Source organism: Python bivittatus, unplaced genomic scaffold (assembly GCF_059951505.1).
Source record: "Python bivittatus isolate LINGU-HERP-01145 unplaced genomic scaffold, Pbiv_v1 ctg000980_np1212, whole genome shotgun sequence".
Classification (NCBI taxonomy): Eukaryota; Metazoa; Chordata; class Lepidosauria; order Squamata; family Pythonidae; genus Python; species Python bivittatus.
The window spans coordinates 37,549,402-37,568,649 of NW_028277125.1; the positions used below are offsets into that span (position 1 = coordinate 37,549,402).

The 19,248-nt window shown below is 39.1% G+C and overlaps 1 protein-coding gene across 6 annotated transcripts in view; it reads left to right on the plus strand.

The window, feature by feature from the left end:
* The first annotated feature begins 18,753 nt into the window (after window positions 1–18,753).
* The window catches only part of EPHB1 (EPH receptor B1), a 387,938-nt gene continuing 387,443 nt past the window's right edge, over window positions 18,754–19,248 (plus strand). For all 6 annotated transcript variants that reach the window (XM_088132648.1, XM_088132652.1, XM_088132650.1 and 3 more), the window contains exon 1: window positions 18,754–19,224. In XM_088132648.1, coding sequence (XP_087988774.1) covers window positions 19,152–19,224 — 73 coding nt within the window. In that variant the 5' untranslated portion in view covers window positions 18,754–19,151. The remainder of the gene's footprint in view (window positions 19,225–19,248) is intronic.

The following is a 19,248-nucleotide window of genomic DNA, read 5'->3' on the forward strand; positions in this document are numbered from 1 at the left end:
TGTTATTGGAGAACTTTAAAAAACCTTGTGAGATTCAAAAAGGAACAAGACAAGGATGTCCGTCTCCACTTTCGTTCATTTTGGTTCTTGGGGTATTGAATAGAGACATAAGACAAGATCAGAGAGTTATGGGAATTAAGTTAAAAAAGGAACTTATAAGTTAAGGGCATTTGTGGATGATTTGGTGTTAATTTTAGAACATCCACTAGAAACAGTAGAAGCATTAATGGGAAAATTAAAGGACTTTGGCATATTAGCGATTTCAGGACTAATAATCAGAAGACAAAGATGTTAACAAAAAATATGAAATTACAAGATCAAATAGAACTGATGGAGAAAACTAGCTTTAAGATTGAGAAAAAAGTAAAATATTTGGGTATTACTATGACAAATATGAATTGTATGTTATTTCAAAATAATTATGTTAATACATGGATTGAAATTAAAAAGGACATGTTAAGATGGGAGAAATTAAAATTGTCACTGTTGGGAAGAATTTCTGTGATAAAAATGAATGTTTTGCCAAGAATGATGTTTTTGTTTCAGACAATACCTGTTTTGACAACGGATATACCATTTAAACAATGGCAAAAAGACATATCTAGATTTATATGGCAAGGGAAGAAAAACATGAGTTAAATATGAAATGTTACAGGATGCAAAGGAAAGAGGAGGGTTGGGTTTACCAGATTTGAAACTATATTTCGCTGCTTGTTGTTTGGTCTGGGTGAAAGAATGGATGTTGCTGAGAAACACGAGACTTTTACAGTTAGAAGATCATGACTTGAGGATTGGATGGCATGATATTTATGGTATGATAAAGTTAAAATTAATGTGGACTTTAAAAATCATTTTATTAGATGTGCAATTTTGAGAATATGAAATAGATATAAACCCAGGTTGTGCCTGAAAACACCTTTATGGATCTCAGCTCAAGAAACATATTGCAGAAGAGAAATGGCAGATACAGATAAATAGTTGATGAACCAGGACTAATTGGAAAACTATCAAGGGGAATTTAAAATCAAATCAAGAGAACAATTAATAGCAGAAGGATATAGCTGTCAATGGCTTTCTCATTTACAGTTACTTGAAAGATTTAAAATGGATAAAAAGACTTATAGTGCAAAGTAAGTCAGAATTTTAAATACCATTGTGCACTGATGATGAGCTTGTAATTGCTAAAATGTATAAACTTTTGTTGAAATTTGAAACAGAAGAAGAACTGTTAAAGAGTGTATGATAAAGTGGGCTAAGAATTTTGGTTATAATATACAGCTGGATCAATTTGAAAATATGTGGCTAAAAGGGTTGAAATTTACATTGTGTTATGATCTCAAAGAGAATTTTTATAAAGTGGTATATCATTGGTACATGATGCCAGAGAACTTATCTAGAATGTATAATGGCACTTCAAATGTATGTTGGAAATGTGAACATCATGAAGGGACATTTTATCATGCTTGGTGGACATGTAAAAAAGCTTAAAAAATTGGATTCAAATACATAGTTTGATACAGAGGATTTTAAAGAACAATACTCAGCTAAAGCCAGAACTTCGCCTTTTAGGATTAATGGACAGTTAGAAAAAAAGCCATGGAAGATTATTTCAATATATCATTACTGCAGTGAGATTACTATATGCACAGAGGTGGAAAGATTTGACACTATCCACTATGGTTGGTGAAATTGACAGATTTTGCTGAAATGGATAAACTGACTTCTTTGATTAGAGAAAAGACACTATCTACATTTATTGGCGACTGGAAGCCTCTTATGGACTTTAGGTATAAAAATGGGAAAAAATGAACTTGTGATTTATGGATTTGATTATTAGACAGGATAGGTTATAGAAAAAAGAGTAATATGATCTAATGTCAGAGAGAGAGGTTAAAATATATTTGTACTTTTAACTGCTGTGAAGAATATTGGAAGCCACTTCTGTATATCTTTTTTGATTTCTTTTCTAATTTTCCTTAACTTTTTTCTTTTCTAGCACTTTTTGCTTTTTCTTTGATTTCTTTTTCTTTTTCTTTTTTCTTCCTTACTTTATATTAGTTTGTGTTAGTTTTTATATTCTTGTTTAAAAGCTTTAATAAAAATTATATTTAAAAAATGCCACAAAACATATATGAATGCCACAGTTCACTCCTGTATCTCTGTTTAATGATGAAACACCATGTTTTACTGTTCCTCAAAGCCTTTTCCTTGGAGCATGTGTCAGCCAAAGAGATAAATGATCAGAGTGTAATGTGTTGTTGTGTACAGCTAGGAAATATTAGAAATAGAATAATCTGTATTTTAATCCCAAATTTCACTTGATCAGAACTTCTTTCTTAGTTCTGCCTCAGATAAATGCATCCTTTTCTTCTTCCTGACCTATTTCTTTCAGGCTAAACTATGCCAGCTACAATTGCTATTTGCCTGGAAAGGTCTTTCCCCTGATCAAAGTCCTCTAGTTTTAGAGATAAACTGTCTGATAAACTCCTTTTTTCCTGCCCAGACGGTGATGGCCACCAAGCTTTAAGCACTGCCTGTTCATCAACTGGTTGCTGGCAGATTAGCATCACAACAGGGAGGAGCCTCTTTCTCTTGCTGCCTTATCTTAGCTCCCTAGCTAATGTAATTTGGTACCCATATGGCCTCTTCAAGGTAACCCCAACATTTTGTGGAGGTAGAATGAGGACACCTTTGTCAGTCAGTGCTTCTCCAAGTATTTAAATGACTCATAATTCACTCTGGAATTATTCTTCAACCCTTTCAGTCTGAAAGTAGGTAAGGATCTATCATACCTATGAGTGAGGCTGGAATTTCTGGTAACTGGGTTCTTTGCATTTCTAATTGGGTTGGACATATTTTAAGGAGAAATACCACTGTTTACTTGTTTCTGCTCTAAAATGAAAGCCAAAAAAAAAAAAAAATGCTCCTGTTTTTCACCATTATGAAGGAAACCGTACATTCATCCCAATGATCTATGGGGAGAACGCCTATATGTGTATAGCTGTATAGTTTTATTTGCTTTATGAAATTTCTATAGCATTCTCTCAAAATACTCTGGACAGTACAAAACATAAAGATAAAATACTCATAACTAGTCCTAATCCAACAATGAATAACTTCAGCAACTTCTCCAACATAGAAGAAATCATAATCAGCTATGGTTGCCAAGTCACCATTGGACCAGAATGTCAGACATCCAGTTAAAAAGAAGAGCCTTTAAGTGCTTCGCTAATAAAAGAGAGAAGAGGATATACTGTGTAGGCTTTCTTTTGCAGATGTTACAAGAAATATGGAGCATTTATTTGTAAAGCTCATCTGTTGAATATTCTAGGTGAAAAGTTTTCTGCATTATCTACCTCCCCTCCCACCCCCAGTGCAAAATCTCCAAACTGAGATTGACAAAGTAGGGCTGTGGGATGGATTTTTAACTTCACGAGTGGTCTGTTTATACCTTTCTTCAAATGGGTACTGTATATACATAGTTGCACCAAGGCTCGAACACATATTCAGATCTCCTTTTTATATGAAAGGCAGGCTTTCTCTTGGCTTTGTCATTTTTATCAGAGGAGGAAAACAGTGAAGCAAAGGGTGCACAACAAAACCTCACGTTGTGAAACTGGAGTTGGTATTTAGTAAAGGAGCTGCACTGTGAACACCTGAAGTAGTTAAGGAGACACTTCCCAAGGGACAGAAAATATAAAATATTTGCAGTGATCACAACTGTTTAGGAAAGGTGTTCAGTAGAGAAAGATGTTTGCGGGCCATGCAGTTTAAGGATGCTTGAATTATTATGATGCATGCCCTTTTTCTCCAAGGCCATTAATCATTTTAAAGAACTGGTTCATGCAACCAGGGTGGGCAGTGTCAGACTCACTAGGTAGACCAGGCCAGGAAATCAGCTCCACAGAGGCTAAAGCTACTTTTATTGAGATTATCTATAATAGTAGAATCTTTCAAGTCTGATTATGCTATGCCTCCTCCTTTTTCTAATACTTCAGTGAGTTAGGGAGATGTCTGCCTGAGCATCTTTTCAATGTTATCATGTTGTTCTGGAGTTAAAAAAGGTTTCAGCTCCTTTTGCCTAGGTAACGGTTCCTGCATGTTTCCACCAAGGTCATCTTCCTGACTTTCTATAGGCAGCCAGTGGTAAATAAAATACAAGCATCTCAGCCCCATTTGATGCTCACCAAGCATCCTCGTGTTGTGCTACTGAAATTTGACAGCCGTTGATTGTCAGTATTGTTAATGTGTGTGTGTACCCCCAAATCAAAGAAAAATGATTAGAATATTTCATCTCCTCTCACCTTGGTATAATCACTCTATTGCCTGCTATACACTCTGTGAGCTGTGGGGGGTAAAAATACAATGTAAGGTCCCTAATGGGGGGGAAAAAAAGCATTAGTTACCCCTGTTTAGAATTATCACTTTCTTTCATATGAACAGGTAAACAGTGGGAATGAGATTTAAAGGGGCACATGTGAAGTCCATCTCATATTACTAGCTAGCTTGTCTCAAAGGGGATTTTACTTTTAAAAGAAGGGTCTTAACTTCATTTAATGCCTTTAGATTTACTATTTAAGTAAATCTAAAGATTTCCAGACAGCTTTTTTTAGTCAGTCTCAGAAGCATTTTTTTAAAAAATGGTCCATGCAAGACACTTTAGAAAATGCACCTGTGATTAGGGCTGCTGTAGTAATTAAAATTCAGAGTATGTTCCTTGTTAACACTTAACACAGGATATGCTGGAAAAGAACTGTTTTCCTTCATCTTCATTTCCCCCCTCTACATTTCCAGAGTTTTTCTTTTAAATATAAATCTTGGTATAATTAAATACATTGAATTCTCATTGGGGAAGAATTTTGCTTCACCTATTCTTGCTTTTGGGGTTTAAACTATTAAGAGTCTGGTTTTTCTAGAGTGGAAAAAAGACCTGGATAGATTTGTACAGATCAAACAACAATACCTGTATATGCATTTTCTAGACTCTCAATAGCTGCTTCTTATTGAAAGAATGAATGGATAGTAGAAGCAGCTTTGAAGTTAGGAATTCAGCGTAGCAACTTCAGTACGATTTACAGCCAGAACAAAGGATTTTGCTGAGATGAGTGAAGCAGAGATTCTTGTGTGCTTGTTATGCAATCTGTGCCCTCACATACTCCCAGACCAGCCCCACACGAATATGACGTGGCACGTGGCCCAGGTGCTGACTCAGGAGGGGTGGCAGATTGTGCATCTTCCTCCACTGCCCACAGTGCTATAGATCAGTGATGATGCCATCATTGCTCTGACACACTGCATGTGTCCTCCAGCTGCTGTGCTCACCCACCAGCCAAGGAGCCTCACTTGCTACTTTTACTGCAGCACCAAATACAACCCAAAGTTTGGTTTGGCTCAATGGGCTTTGGAAATGCTGCACCAATCTGTGGGCAAGAAAACTGAGTGGACTCCCCCTTCCCTTGTGTTCCAGGGAAAGGAGAATTTCCCCAACAATTTCTCAAGGCAAGGATTCCCCCTTTGGAATGACAGTAGTACTCTGCTGAAAAGGCCCAATGGAGGGAACTGGCATGACTTCCCCGGAGAATTGAAATATGGGGAGCAGGGAGGCTGCAGACCACTAGAGAGAGAATTGTACCATGAAAGGCAGGAAGTGCACGCACACACACACACACACACACACAAACATACACTCCTTGGCCACCTCAAATCTATGCAAGGGAACCATGATCTCTCCATGAGAATTTCTCAGAATTTCTCTTCTCCTTTTGAAAAATTTCTAAAGGACATGAGAATCAAAAAAAGAAAATATGCAAGAGGATCCCCCCCCCAACTCTTGTTTAATCTGTTTAATTTTTAAATAGGAATGTCTGTGCTGAAATGTGACTGGTGGCACTTCTTTAGACACTTTCCAGAGTGTCAATTTCATGCTTTGCTCCAAGCAAGGGGCTCTTCCTCAAAGCAAGGCATTGTGGTGAAGTGGTCTGGAGAATATCTGCACTGCCACTACTTGTAATACTGATGAAAGCAAGGTAGGGGACCTTTACTTGCCTAAGAACCAGATCCCCATCAAGGCATCTCCTGAGGGCAGCATGACAGCAGTAGGCAGAGTTGAAGGCATCTGAACCCATGCCCACTATGCCCCCTGATGCCCAGCCCAGGGTTTACAAATAGAAACAGCTGAGGGAGACAGGGAAGAAAAGTGGGCTGGGTTTAGTCTCAGTTGGGGGTGTTGTCAACCTTAATAAATTGTGTAGAGCCAGCCTATGAGCCCAAGGAAACCCCTGTGGATTCTTGTGCCTTGAAGCAGCAGCTTTCCAGTGGCTGGCTTTATTTCCTCCTCCCTTTGAGGGGAGAGGAGCAAAGCTGCCACATTAAAGCAGTGCATCTTGGGAGCTTACTTGATCTACTATTCAGCTTAACAGAACAGTCTGCCATCCCAGCCAGGTCCTTGGAGTGACGCAGTGCTTGCCTGCCAGCTCACCCCCAGTGGCCTCTAGAGATAGATGCTGTGGCTGCCACTTCCAGAACCAAAACACTCAGAAGAAACATGTGAATCCTTCTACTTCTGGGGCTGGGTTTTCTTCAACTGCCTGTTTGTTGAGTATGATTGCAGTGGAACCACCAGGGCTTAGCTTACATTTTAGCATCTTAGCAAGAATGCTGCCATAGAAGAACTTGGCTGAAATGCTTTTCTGAAAAGCACTAGGAACTTTGACAGGAAAGATGGGGAGGGGGAGAAGTCCCAGGAGCCCCTGCTGCAATGTGCTCAGAGTATCTTAAAATGATGGCTGCCTAGCAAAATGCCTCTGTTTCTCCTTGGAGGGAAAGAGGAGGAACTCAGTGGTCAGATTAGTCCTGGGTGTGTGTAGAGTTTTCATTTGCCTGGGGAGTCAGTAGCTGTCATTGCTTTCAAGACTGGCAGTTTTCATTGAGGCCAAGACCTTAAGAATAAAGTTGCACTATGGGGAATGAGCTATTCCTCAAAGCATAGTGCTGGGGTGAAAAATGGCCCCGGGGTGAAAAATGAGTGGGGGGGGGCAGGAAGCAGGAGGAAGCAGGAACTGGGAGGTGTGTTTTAGGTGATGTTGTGCCAGGCCCTTGTGCTATTCAAGCTGTGCTCCTTTTTTCCATGAAAATGATTTCCAACTGTTTCAGGTTTTTCCTAGCTACTGCAGGGATTTTTCAGTATTTCTCCAAGCAAAAGAATGATCTCATTTTGGACATGCAAGTCTGTGAGAAGTGGTGAGGTAATCCCCTCCTCCTTATGCTGATCTTTAGGGATGATGGCTCATGACCACCTTCCAAAATCACATAAAGACATGGGTGTCCCAACATGTAATTTAATGATATTTTAAATAACCATTATTTCTCCTGATGGGCCTTCTCATTCTCTTTTGCTGGCCATTACAGCACAAAAGCAATCAAAGAATGAAATAAGCAGGTGTCTTTTCTGCTGCTAGCCAGCAACTCTTCCTGTTTTCCAGGAACAAACTTTCTGATAGAGCTCAGACCTTGCCCAAATATCTCTGGGTAGTCTGAGATACTGAGACATGCATGGGAAAGGCACACAGTCTGTAGCTGAAATTTTTGACTCCGCATTAGCCAGCTACTTTAATGCTGTGCCTGCCTCTTTGTTTGGACATGAAGCCACTGATGTCCTTCTGCAAGACAAATTAAATCCTTTGATGCCAAACAGATGGTCCTTTCTCTGGGGCAGCATGTATTGGCCCAGAATGCTTTGCTTGGATTAACTTCACTTTCTCAGCCAGGGAGGATTAAAGACCCTGATGTCAAATGTTCAGGCAGTTATAGGCAACAGTTGGGGCTTGCTGGGATAACTTTTTCTGCTTGCACAATTCTATACTAGGTAGGAACTGGGGGAATTAGTATGACTTGTAGAGATGTATCAGCATACATTCAGCTGTTCCACCTCTACTAAGCAATTGAGGAAGCTAAACCTGTTGAATGTCTACCTGGACCTCTGGGGGGAAAAAGTCATTTTCTTGATAGAAACCTAGTGTCTTTTAATAGTAGCAGCTGCAGCCTGACTCAGCAGAGTGAAGACATAATGTGAAAACTACTTTTTGAGTTCCTCCTGTCACGAAAATGGTAAACAACCTCTGGGAGAAATAGAGAGATCCAACCTGGTGAATAAGCATTTCTTCTATTGAGGAGACCATCTATAAGTTAGGGGTGGGCTACACATAGGTCCCAGCCCCACTGATATGGTCTTTGTATATTCCAAGATTACACTAGTGCAGCCTTTCTCAACCCTTCCTCCTCCTCAACCTGGAGGAACCCTTGAAATATTTTTCAGGCCTCTAGAAACCCCTGCACATTCAGGCTCAAATGTAGGCCAGAAGTTACAAAATTATTACATTTGTTTCATGCATAGGGCTGTATATATGCATTAAACTACAAATAAAGAATGAAACTTACCTCTTTGATGTGAAACCTGTGCTTGTTTTTTGCTGTACAAATACTCAGTTCTGGGCCAAACGTGAGATAAGCACACACGGATTTCATCTTCAACTGAAATAAGACCATTTCTGTCTTTGCCTTTGATGTTTGTTAAATAACAAAAATGTAAGAAATTGAAAACTGCAGCAAAATTTTCAGTGCCTTTCTATAAATGGCAGAATTCTCTTCTTTCATAGAAATACGTAACTTGTCCATGGGGAGATTAGTGAATCTCATTTGAGTGTATGATCAGACTGCAGCTCATAAAGTTCTTCCTTCCCCTTCAAAGTGAAGTTCTCAGGCTAAGCAGAAGATGTAGAGAAAGGATCCCTCACCCAGTCATACAGTTGTGTTGAAAGTACTGATCAATTTTGTTCTGCAGTACTTCCAGGTGGTTTTCAATTAGCTTTGAGACTTTCTGGTATCCTCCCTCACTCTCAGGCCCAAGCAGCAGTGTAAACATTTCAATATTTCCTTTTGCAACGTGATTTTTCCAAACATTCAGCTTTCTTTTAAATCCAAGAATCTTGTCACTTGAAGTCAAAACATTTTCTCCAGTGCCTTGCAGAGACTTGTTCAGCTGGTTCATGTGATGAAAGATATCTGCTAAGTATGCTAGTTTCTGCAACCATTCTCCATCTTCAAAGTACTCAGCAAAACGTGGAATACTATTTTCTCGAAAATACCTTTGCAGGGAAATGCCTGAGAAGATTTAAATTCTTCATTTCATTATCATCATTTAACTTATTGGTATTGTCTGGTCTAGAATCCTTCTCTTCTCTCTTACACCTCCTCTTCAAAAATCACCACACTGGACCCTCAGACATGACTGAATAAACATGTATGAAATTTATTTAAAATAATGGGATAAAATAACTACAAGAAAACCCCAGGGAAAAGATGCAGGTGGGAGAGATTGACGTCACAGACTAAGTTGGATGAGTCCATTAATTTTTTGAAAAATGCACGTCTCTCTCCCCTTCCTTCAATATATTCTTCCCTTCCTGCAATATAGTGTTCACAACTGTCTCCCCTATCTCGTGTCAAAAATTAAGTATGGATTCAATGAAATAAACACAGCCCTACAGTGCACTACCAGAGAGCTCAGAAAGAGCTGTAACTAGATTTTTGTTCTGCTCATCACTATGAGAGCACATTGCCTGAATTTGAAATAATTTTTTAAATAAACCATGATCTCCCAGGGAACCCCTAGTGACCCCTCGTGGAAACTTAGGGTTCCACAGAACCCTGGTTGAGAAACCCTGCCCTAGTGAATGTTGGCACAGGTCACTGGTTTTTGCATCATTATTTATGTTATGTGTCTATGAATGTTTTACTTATTATTTAAATGTATATGGTTGTCCATTCATCATAAGACTCTGGGTAGCTAACAATCAAGTAAAGAAATCAATAAAGAAAAAAAAATTAAAAGAAACATTAAAACAACACAGTCCACTCAGAACAATTCAACAACATACAACCAGGAACATCAAGTTGGGCTTACCCAACAGCCTGACTTAATGTAGGGTCCTTGGTGCTCTACGAGCTTTGTTGTTTGATTGTAGATGCTTCATTATCTGACTAGGTAACCTCATCAGTGCTAATGGGTGTGGGGTTTGCTCCCTGTTTATATACAGTAGTTTGCCCTGCCAATGTTGGTGGGGGTGTGGTTTTCTCTTTGGTAGTTCCTTGATTAGGATATTGTTTACTGCTTAACTGTTTGTCTGCTTGATTGTTTGTCTCCTTGGTAGTTCCTTGATTATTGTTTTTTGCTTGATTGTTTGTCTGGTTTAATGCCAGCTTGTCTGGGTGTAGACTGCTGGAGAGGATGTGTTCTGGTCTTTTTGTTTCCTTCTTAGCTTTCTTATTGTCTCTTTTTAATAGTATGTAAAGGTGGTTTATCTCTATGTGTCTATTGATAGCTGATGTGGCTGAGTGCCAAGTTTCCAGGAATTCCCTAGCATTTTTGGATTTAGCTTGGTCTAGGATGCTCACAGTTTTCCAACTGAAACTATGGTTGAGTCTGTCCTTGTGAGATTAAAAAGTTTTCATCGTGTCTTCTGACTGCTAGTTGGTGTTCAAGGATGCGCTCTGCTAGCCTTCCACCTGTCTGTCCTCCTTAGTGGCTGTTACAATCCTTATATTGTATGTTGCAGATGTCTTTTTTTTCTTCTTGGGCTACTGGGTCTTTTAGTTTACTTAAGATGTTTTGAAGGGCTTTAGTTGGCTTGTGTGCTACGGTGATGCCATGTGTTTGTAATAGCCTGTTGGTTGTTTCTGAGATGTTTCTGACGTATGGCAGTGTTATCCTTTTCATAGCTTGTGTTGGTTGTGCTGTAGTTGGTTGAGTGGTCAGGCACTTTTTTGATAAAGTTGCGTGGATATCCATTTTGTTGGAAGATGTTGTATAGGTGGTCTGTTTCCTTTTTCTGCTGTTCTGGGTTGCTGCAGTGTGTTTGCACTTGTTTGAATAATGTTGTTACACAACTCTTGTGGGAGGTTGGGTTGTTGCTTTGGTAATGGAGTACTTGGTTAGTGTGGGTTGTTTTTTTGATAGACTTGGGTTTCTAATTGGCTGTCGTTTCCTTTGCTGATGAGGATATCCAGGAAGGCTAATGTGTTGTTGTTTTCTTCTTATCTTGTGAATTTCAATCCTTTGAAAATGTTGTTGATTGTTTCATGTGTCTTCTCTAGTTGTTCCTTTTTTATTGTGACAAAGGTATTGCCTATATAGCGGATCCATACTTCTGGTTGTATGTGTGAGAGAGCTATAGCTTCTAGACACTGCATTACAGTCTCTGCTATGAGTCCTGAGAGAGGTGATCCCATGAATGTTCCTCTATATTTGTCCATCAGACTGAAAGTAGGTAGTGAGGCAGAGGTTGATGAGGTCCATGATTCTGGGTATTTTGATCTTAGTGTATTTGATTAGGTGTGTTGTGTAGTACTGCTGCCATAGATTCTTTTGCTAGTTCTGAGTCTATGGATGTACAGAGTCTATGGATGTGACATCGAATAACCTAATGTCCAGGGCAAGAATCGGGCCTTCAACATCTTACAAAAGGCCAGTAGGGTTGGGACTATCCAAATCTCAGAGGAATATTGTCCCAAAGGGGCAATAGAGAAGGCATTTTTCTTGGGTCCCATTAGATGGCATTGTTTCATAAAGAGGACCAGGAGCCCACTCACCCTGTCAGACCGTGTGCCTGTGTATTGAACTAACTTTCCAAATAAACTTATGAACCATTTGTTAGGTTTGAAGCATCTGAGAAAAATTGCTTTAAGGAATTAACTTATTAGTAAATGTGTTCCACCATTCTCAGGACTCATAGCAGAGACTGCAATGCAGTGTCTAGAAACTATAGCACTCTCACACATACAACCAGAAGTATGGATCCGGTATGTAGGCGACACCTTTGTCACAATAAAAAAGGAACAACTAGAGAAGACACATGAAACAATCAAAAATAGTCACACTTTATTTCCAGGTTGACATAGTAGCCCCAAAAGGAGGAACTGAATAGCTGAGAAGGTGCAGCACTGATCCAAGCCACTTCTTCTGAATCATTTCTTTAAGCACATGTAACCCTATTGCTTGTATATTAGAGGTAATAAATAACCATCATATCTAGTAGCCATGATATCCTTATCTTCCATGAATTTGTCTAACCCTCTTTTAAAGCCTTTCAAGTTGGGGCCATCACTGCATCTTGAGGTAGCACATTCCACAGCCTAACAATGTGCTTTGAGAAGTATTTTCTCTCTGTTCCATCATTTAACTCTGTTGGATGAACCAGGTTCTAGTATAATAACAGAGGGAGAATCATGTCCACTTTTTTGTATGATGTATATTTATATACTTTTTTCATACTGTATGCTTAACATTGCCTTTTCCTAGAATATGCCTTTCATCATCTGATTGTGGAATAACTTCAGAGCAACATCTGCCAGAAAACAGTCCATTATCACTTGGGATCTTGGATGCCTGCAGCATGTGAGTTAGCTCTGAAACCAACTTTAATAACTGCTTTCGCTAAATCATTTTCACATACTGGTTTATTGGCAGACATACACTGTTATTTCATAAAATACCAGTGATTTCCTTCTGTAGGGGCTGCCAAACATAAAGTTTAGCTGTAAGTATTCGAAATTTCAAGGGTAAATGTAGGCTCTTTACTGTGACACCCAAATACGTTCTCAAACTGAAGGTTTGAGTAAATCCAGTTAGAATAGGTAAGATACTTACAGACTGTTACTTACAGACTACTGTGCAAGGCAGCTGCTATTTATGAGGTTTCTTGGCACAACATTATGTTCAGACAGTTAAAATGTAGAAGAATAGCAGAATGAAAGGGTCTGTGGAAACTTTGTCACTAATGACAACATTGGTTGCCATCAATGTTTCCATATTATTGTTGTATAGAAACCACTGATCAACCTGTAATAATTGCAGGGATTATGGTATGTCATTATGGAACCTGTCCCATACAGCATCTCTTTATTGCATTTGATTCACATATTAAAAAAAAAAAGGTGTGAGAGAGATATTATTTCATATGCCATATATAAGATTCCTAGGTGACCATCAGTCTAGGTGTTTACAAGAGCTGTGCTACCATGTAATGTAGTCCATATACACACAGAGCAGTAAGATTCTACCCTGCTCCTCTTATTAGGTTATGCAGATCAGCATAAAGCTACTATGTAATCTTGATATTTTGTTCTGACAGCATAAGGAATAGCAATCCTAATTTACCAGCAGAGAACTTGGAAATATCTGCTAATTGCATTTGGTTGTTTGATGATCAGCCTGAATTAATCCACTGCATGGATTCATATGAAGTATGAAGGCCTCTTCACTGAAGATTATAGCTAATAATCTACTATGTTGGTAATTTTTTTTTTTAATTCCCAGTCTAAGGCCCAAAGTTTCTGTGTCTAATGGAAGGCCAGAACCTGGTTCTGCCTGGCCCTAGTCCAGCACCTTAATCATTTTAGCACACTGGTTCTAGATCTGTAAATTAGATTTCTTTAGATTATATTGCTACATTACTATCAACACACTGATGTTACATTTGTATCTATTTTTTAAAAACAAAGCTGTAGCTTTATGTCTTCTTCAATTTGAATACAGTACATGAATCTTGTTTACCTGCGACTGAGCTGTTGCAATACCAATTTTAGTCTTGTCATTTTAATGTTTTTTCACGTTTCTTATTTTTTTGAGTTTGGCAAATGTTTCTTAATTATGTCAATTGCAGTCTACATAGAAGAGATCTTTATTACAAACAAAAGAAAGCAAAATCACTTACCAGAGATAATAGGCTACTTTTTTTTGCCTTCGCATTCTAGCTTGTTTATCTCATAGCCTCTTCCAAGGCATATGATAAAGCATGTATGGCAACCTTTTCCAAGTTGGTGTGAAGATTTCCCCACATTCTCAGTATTTGTGTGGGAGGATTGCCTTTTGGCCCCTGAGCTTCTACACTTCGTCCTTAAAATGTGCAACCCAACCACATTGTTTGGAAAGAGCTTGATTTGAAAGTCAAGCTCTAAGTAAAACATCAGGGGAGGAAACAAAGACCTTGGGGCAGAAGGTAAAGTAAACAGATGTATAGAAGGTAAGATATAAAGGTGGAGGGCAATCAGATGAAATGGCCATAGCACAGTGATAGGGTACGTGCTCTGCAGGCGGAAGATCTCAGCTTCATTTCCTAACATTTCAGGCAGGCCTAGAAAAACTCCAGTTTGAAATGCTAGGGAATCACTGCCATACTGTGGCAATACTGGCGTATTGTATAGAGGATAGTTTTCAACAATGAGAATGAGAGCAGGCAAGAAACTGCAAAGGTGGAGAAAAACCACCATTAGAGACCTGCTTCACCCATAAAACATCTCATCCAAATGGATTTTCTCTCTTGAGCATAATGAGACATGGAAAATAAGCCAAGGAAGTAAGGTTGGAAAGCTTATTGAATAATGCACAGAGTTAACTACATATATTCCTCTCATTCCAGTGAAGCACTATGTTAGAGCGAGCTACAAATAATCTGAAAAGATAGAAAGTGGCAACCATGCTTACCTGCGATGCAAATATGAACACAGACAGGTTCAGAAACATATACCTCCCAGTTGGGGATTCCATTTGTATAAATCTAAAATCTCAATCACAATGAGTCTGCGCTGTGATGGCACTTCATTCAAAGGCCCTGGAACGGTGAACAGAGCTTGGGGTTTGTGTGTGTGTGTGTGTGTGTGTGTCTGTTTCTTGCTGCTTAACTCCCTTTTATTTATGCATTTTGATTGAACAGAACATGTCTAATGTCTATTATCATAAAAAACATGTATAGACATAAACCATCACTGCATTGTACAGCAGAAACTGATTTACTGGCATCCCTTTTCCTTTTCATTCTTGAGTAGGGCATGGAAATCAAGGCACACAGCACAAATACTAATAAGGAGGCTTGGCTCAGCTTTGTGATCACTCCCCATCTCTCATCTCTAGCCAGGCTGTCAGAGAGAGAGAGAGAGAGAAGGAGATAGAAAGAGAGAGAAGGAGAGAGAGAGAAACCTAATTTGTGCTCTCCCAGAGTTAGGCTGTTGTCTTTTTCCTAGGCAAAACTGAGCCTGCAATTCCTTATAGCAGCATTCCCCCAATCTAGCAATGCTCAGAATTCCTTATTCCCATAGCTAAAGAAATGGTGGGAGTTATAATCTGGTCTATTTAAAAGACATCAGGCTGAGAAAAGCCGAAGCTCATTTCTCCTTTTTATATTCATAATATCTATAACACCTGACAGACAGACCCATTTCCCCAAAATGAACAGAAATAAGATTGTAAACTGTTATTTGATACAAATGTAAATGAACAAAACAAATTTCCTTGGAACTGATCCCTGTTTAACAGAATTTGACTTTTGAGTATAAATGGCAATTTGCTTTTTAAAAAGATTGAATATTAAAACAGTGCAGTCTTAGTCCTTTTTCTGTGCAGTGGCTTACATTTACTCTAGCTATATCAAATGAACAGCCTTCAGTCTGTTTGCAGAATTGGAAGTAGTCTTAAATTAAAAAAAAAAAAAAAGGGAAGCATCCATTTGTATTTTCTACTCTTTTCTCAGAAGCTGGGTCACCTGTCTGATGGGTTATGTGGCAATAACAAGAGTTGCAGCATTTCATTCTACTGCAACTTAGCAAGGATAGGATACAAAATTGGCAAGGAAGATTAAATCAGTGGCTTGCTGTTGCTGATTTTTTTGTATCTGAACAATACTTTTTGGAAAAGAAATAAATAACTGGAAAAACCTGTAATATAACACAAGGCAGTTGTGTATAATACAGCTTGAGAACTTAGAGCATCCTTTCCCAGACCCGGATCATTAGATGTTACAGTAGCCATAATTCATGATGACTAGCCATACCTACTGGGGTAATGGGCCTCAAGCTGCAAGCAGATTAAATATAGAAAATCTTTTATATCTTATTTAAATATAAAAAAATCTTTTTTGAAGTAGCACTCATGCTGTAAAATCTTTAACCTATATGACTGTAATTATACTACCACACAATGAGATGGCAGCATCTAGCTGACCCTGCCTGATCTTTAAAAGCTAAGCAAGGTCAGATGGGGTTAGTACTTGGAGACCACAAAAAATATTAGATTTGTAGGTTAGACATCTAGAGAAGGCGGCAATGGTGAACCACTTTCCTATTGTTGCCAAGAAAACATGTCCATATCCATGAAGTTGAACTTGACTTGAAGGAGACTTTAATTAGGCTATCCCACAGTGTAGAACATCTAAGAGTAATACAAGAAGATAAGCAGGAACAGCACCATAATTCTTTTTTGAAGCTACCCCTGTAAGAAACAATGAAACCATCAAATGGAATATGTGGAAGGTGTTTATTTATTTATTTAAACAAACAATTTCCATGCGGCTTCCCATTAATAATAATAAAAAAATCTGAAAAGCAATTTGCAATTAAAACACTTGGTTAAAACAATTACTAAAAACATACATTGAAACATTTTATTAAATTCAGAACAAAATAAACAGTACAATGACGTACAAACAATGACAAAAAGCAAAATCAGCAACAGAAAGATAAAAATTACAGCAGCATTAATACATTATTAAAAGGCAGGAGAAAATAAAAACATCTTTGCTGGCTGCTGAAAAGACAATAAGGGGAAGTGCCAGCTGTGTCTTCTTGAAGATGGGGCTCCAGAGATGGGAGCTACCACTTAAAAGGGCTGCTCCTGAGCAGCATTTCCCACAATTCAGCACAGCAAGGCTTCTGGAGCAGGCCCTCTGAGAATAAGCTTAAGATACTGGTAGGAGACTTCTCTTTGAGTTGGCAGCCTCTCGGGTCACGTTGACTGGGAATACTGGAAGCCACCCATTTTATTCTTTTAATATTGTTATCATTTGCCTTTTCATTTTAATGCAAGGTAGGATAGAATAGGTTTAGGTAAAATGGCAAAAGTAAAATCATCTGCCAGCAATGCTCCTCTGGTTTCTATGCAGGACAAATGGAACCAACTTTGCACAAAATAATTAATGGACACAAGTTTGACATAAAGACTCCAAACAAGGATAAAATAGTATTTCAACCTCCCAGGACACCATAGCAGACTTCAAAGTGGATGCTGTGGAAAAATGGGAATTTAAATGCCCAGCGGAGTGAGAGGTTGCTGAACCCACGTACATCAAAATATTTCAGATACTCTCAGGTCTCAATAAACCCAATGGGTTTTTAACACATGCTAATGGTTAATTGATAAATAACTGGTAATCTGTCTCACATGCAATCTGCATCTGCATAATCAACCTGTCTCCCTTCCCTTCTCCCCCCCCCCCCATTTAAATTCTTCATCCCTCTGTGCATCTGATGAATTGAGCTGCAGGTCCCATAAGGTTATACCTTTTAATAAAATTTGTTAGTGGGAAAAGGTGCTACTGGACTCCTCCCATGAATCATGTACTTTTGATCCCTTTTTCAGGCTAAAAAAGAGGGTTTTAATTGGTGAGGATAATCCAGTGTTCCCCATGTTTTGCCTCTACTGCTAGCAAATTATTGTTGGCAATATCTTCATGCTGGCATTGCTTTCCACAGACATATTGGGTTGAGGTGGGAGAAATGCCCTTTAGAGTCATTGGGAGTTGGGTGGCATATAAATTGAATAAATAGTAATACTTATTAATACATATCACTGGTGAGCCCCTTTGAAATAGTTCCCAGTGTTCCTCAAGTGGCCATTGGCTGACCTTCAGATTATAACTTCAAGATATTTTTCTTTTTAACACACTATTATATGTTATTGGCATATTTTAGCTTGTTTGTTGCAAACTACCTTGGAAGCTCTACCAAAAGGCAATATATAAAATTATATATCTTTTACAATGAATGGTATACATCTCTCTTCAACTCAATCCAATTAACTTTAATGGGATTTATTCCAGGTATGTAGATATCAGCCTTCAGACAAAAACAAATATTTTTTGTTATTTAACTTAAGCATTTACCTGCATGAACCTTTTCAAAGCAAAATAGGATTAAAATTGTAAAAACGTGTTCCATATATCTATCTTCATATGCCATATGTAGACTCTGGATTACCATGTTATGGTCTACCAAATGCAAAAATGATTTGTTCTCAGCCCAACTTGAGTGAAAATGTTTTTTTTTTTTTTAAGAAACAACAACAGAGGAATTTGATTCTAGGCATTACTGATGAGAGTAAAAAGAAAGGCCTTGTCAGAAGTCCCTGCACCTCCTTCTGCTCCTTCCTCCATCCCTAGACTCTGCCTACACCTGGGGCAGCTCAGGGTAGCTGGGCTGTACTGAATTATCATACTGCAATTTCCTCAATAGCATAGAAAGAGACATAGTGAAGAACGGGACGGGAGATCCTAGAAGACCCACTATAAATAAAAGCATCATACGGCTCAAGCCGGAAGGTAGAAATAGGTGGATTAAGAAAAAGCCGACGGCGGCTGTGAGCACCAGTGACCGGAATGACTACGGCATGAGTAGAATGATACGAGCTATGTGGCCGAGGAAACACTAGGGGGCGCTGTTCTCCTTCCTTCTATGCTTTTTCTCCATCGCGTAGGTCTTTCCCCATGGCTTCCTGCAAAAGTTTTTCTGAAACTAACAATACTGGAGTAAGGGAGTGTTCGTTGCTGATTGGCCGGGGGATTTTTGTGGGCTTAATTCCTTGATTGGACGGGAGCCGTTGGGGGTGGGAAAAGTATTGATGGGGTGCGTGCGCGCGCGCGGGTGGCGGGGAGGGGGAACCCTTCCCTCGCCCCCTCCCTTCAGCCTCAGCGGCTGATCTTGTTCTCACTGTACTCTTTACTACAGCTTGCAATGTGACACTAGAATATAGACTCTCTCTCTTTCTCACCCACACACACATCACACCTCATACACACACACACGCACGCATACAGACACTCGCACATACCTACACACACTTACACACATACACACACACGCATGCACGCACGCACACACGGACCCACGCGGTGGACTAGGTATTCCGGAGTGGAGTTGTACAGGATATATATTGAAATATAGAGCGAGGGGGGAGAGAGAAAAAAAGCGACGAGAAAGGAACTAAATCTGGTCCAACAAGGAACTATTTCCTTTTTTCTTTTTAAATCTGTCCCTGTTTTTCCTGCATCATGTTTGGGGCTCCCATGGCACTGGATTTTGTTGTGCTTTTCTGCTTGGCATCTGCAATTGCAGCTGTGGAAGGTAACAAAATATGATCAGCGAAAG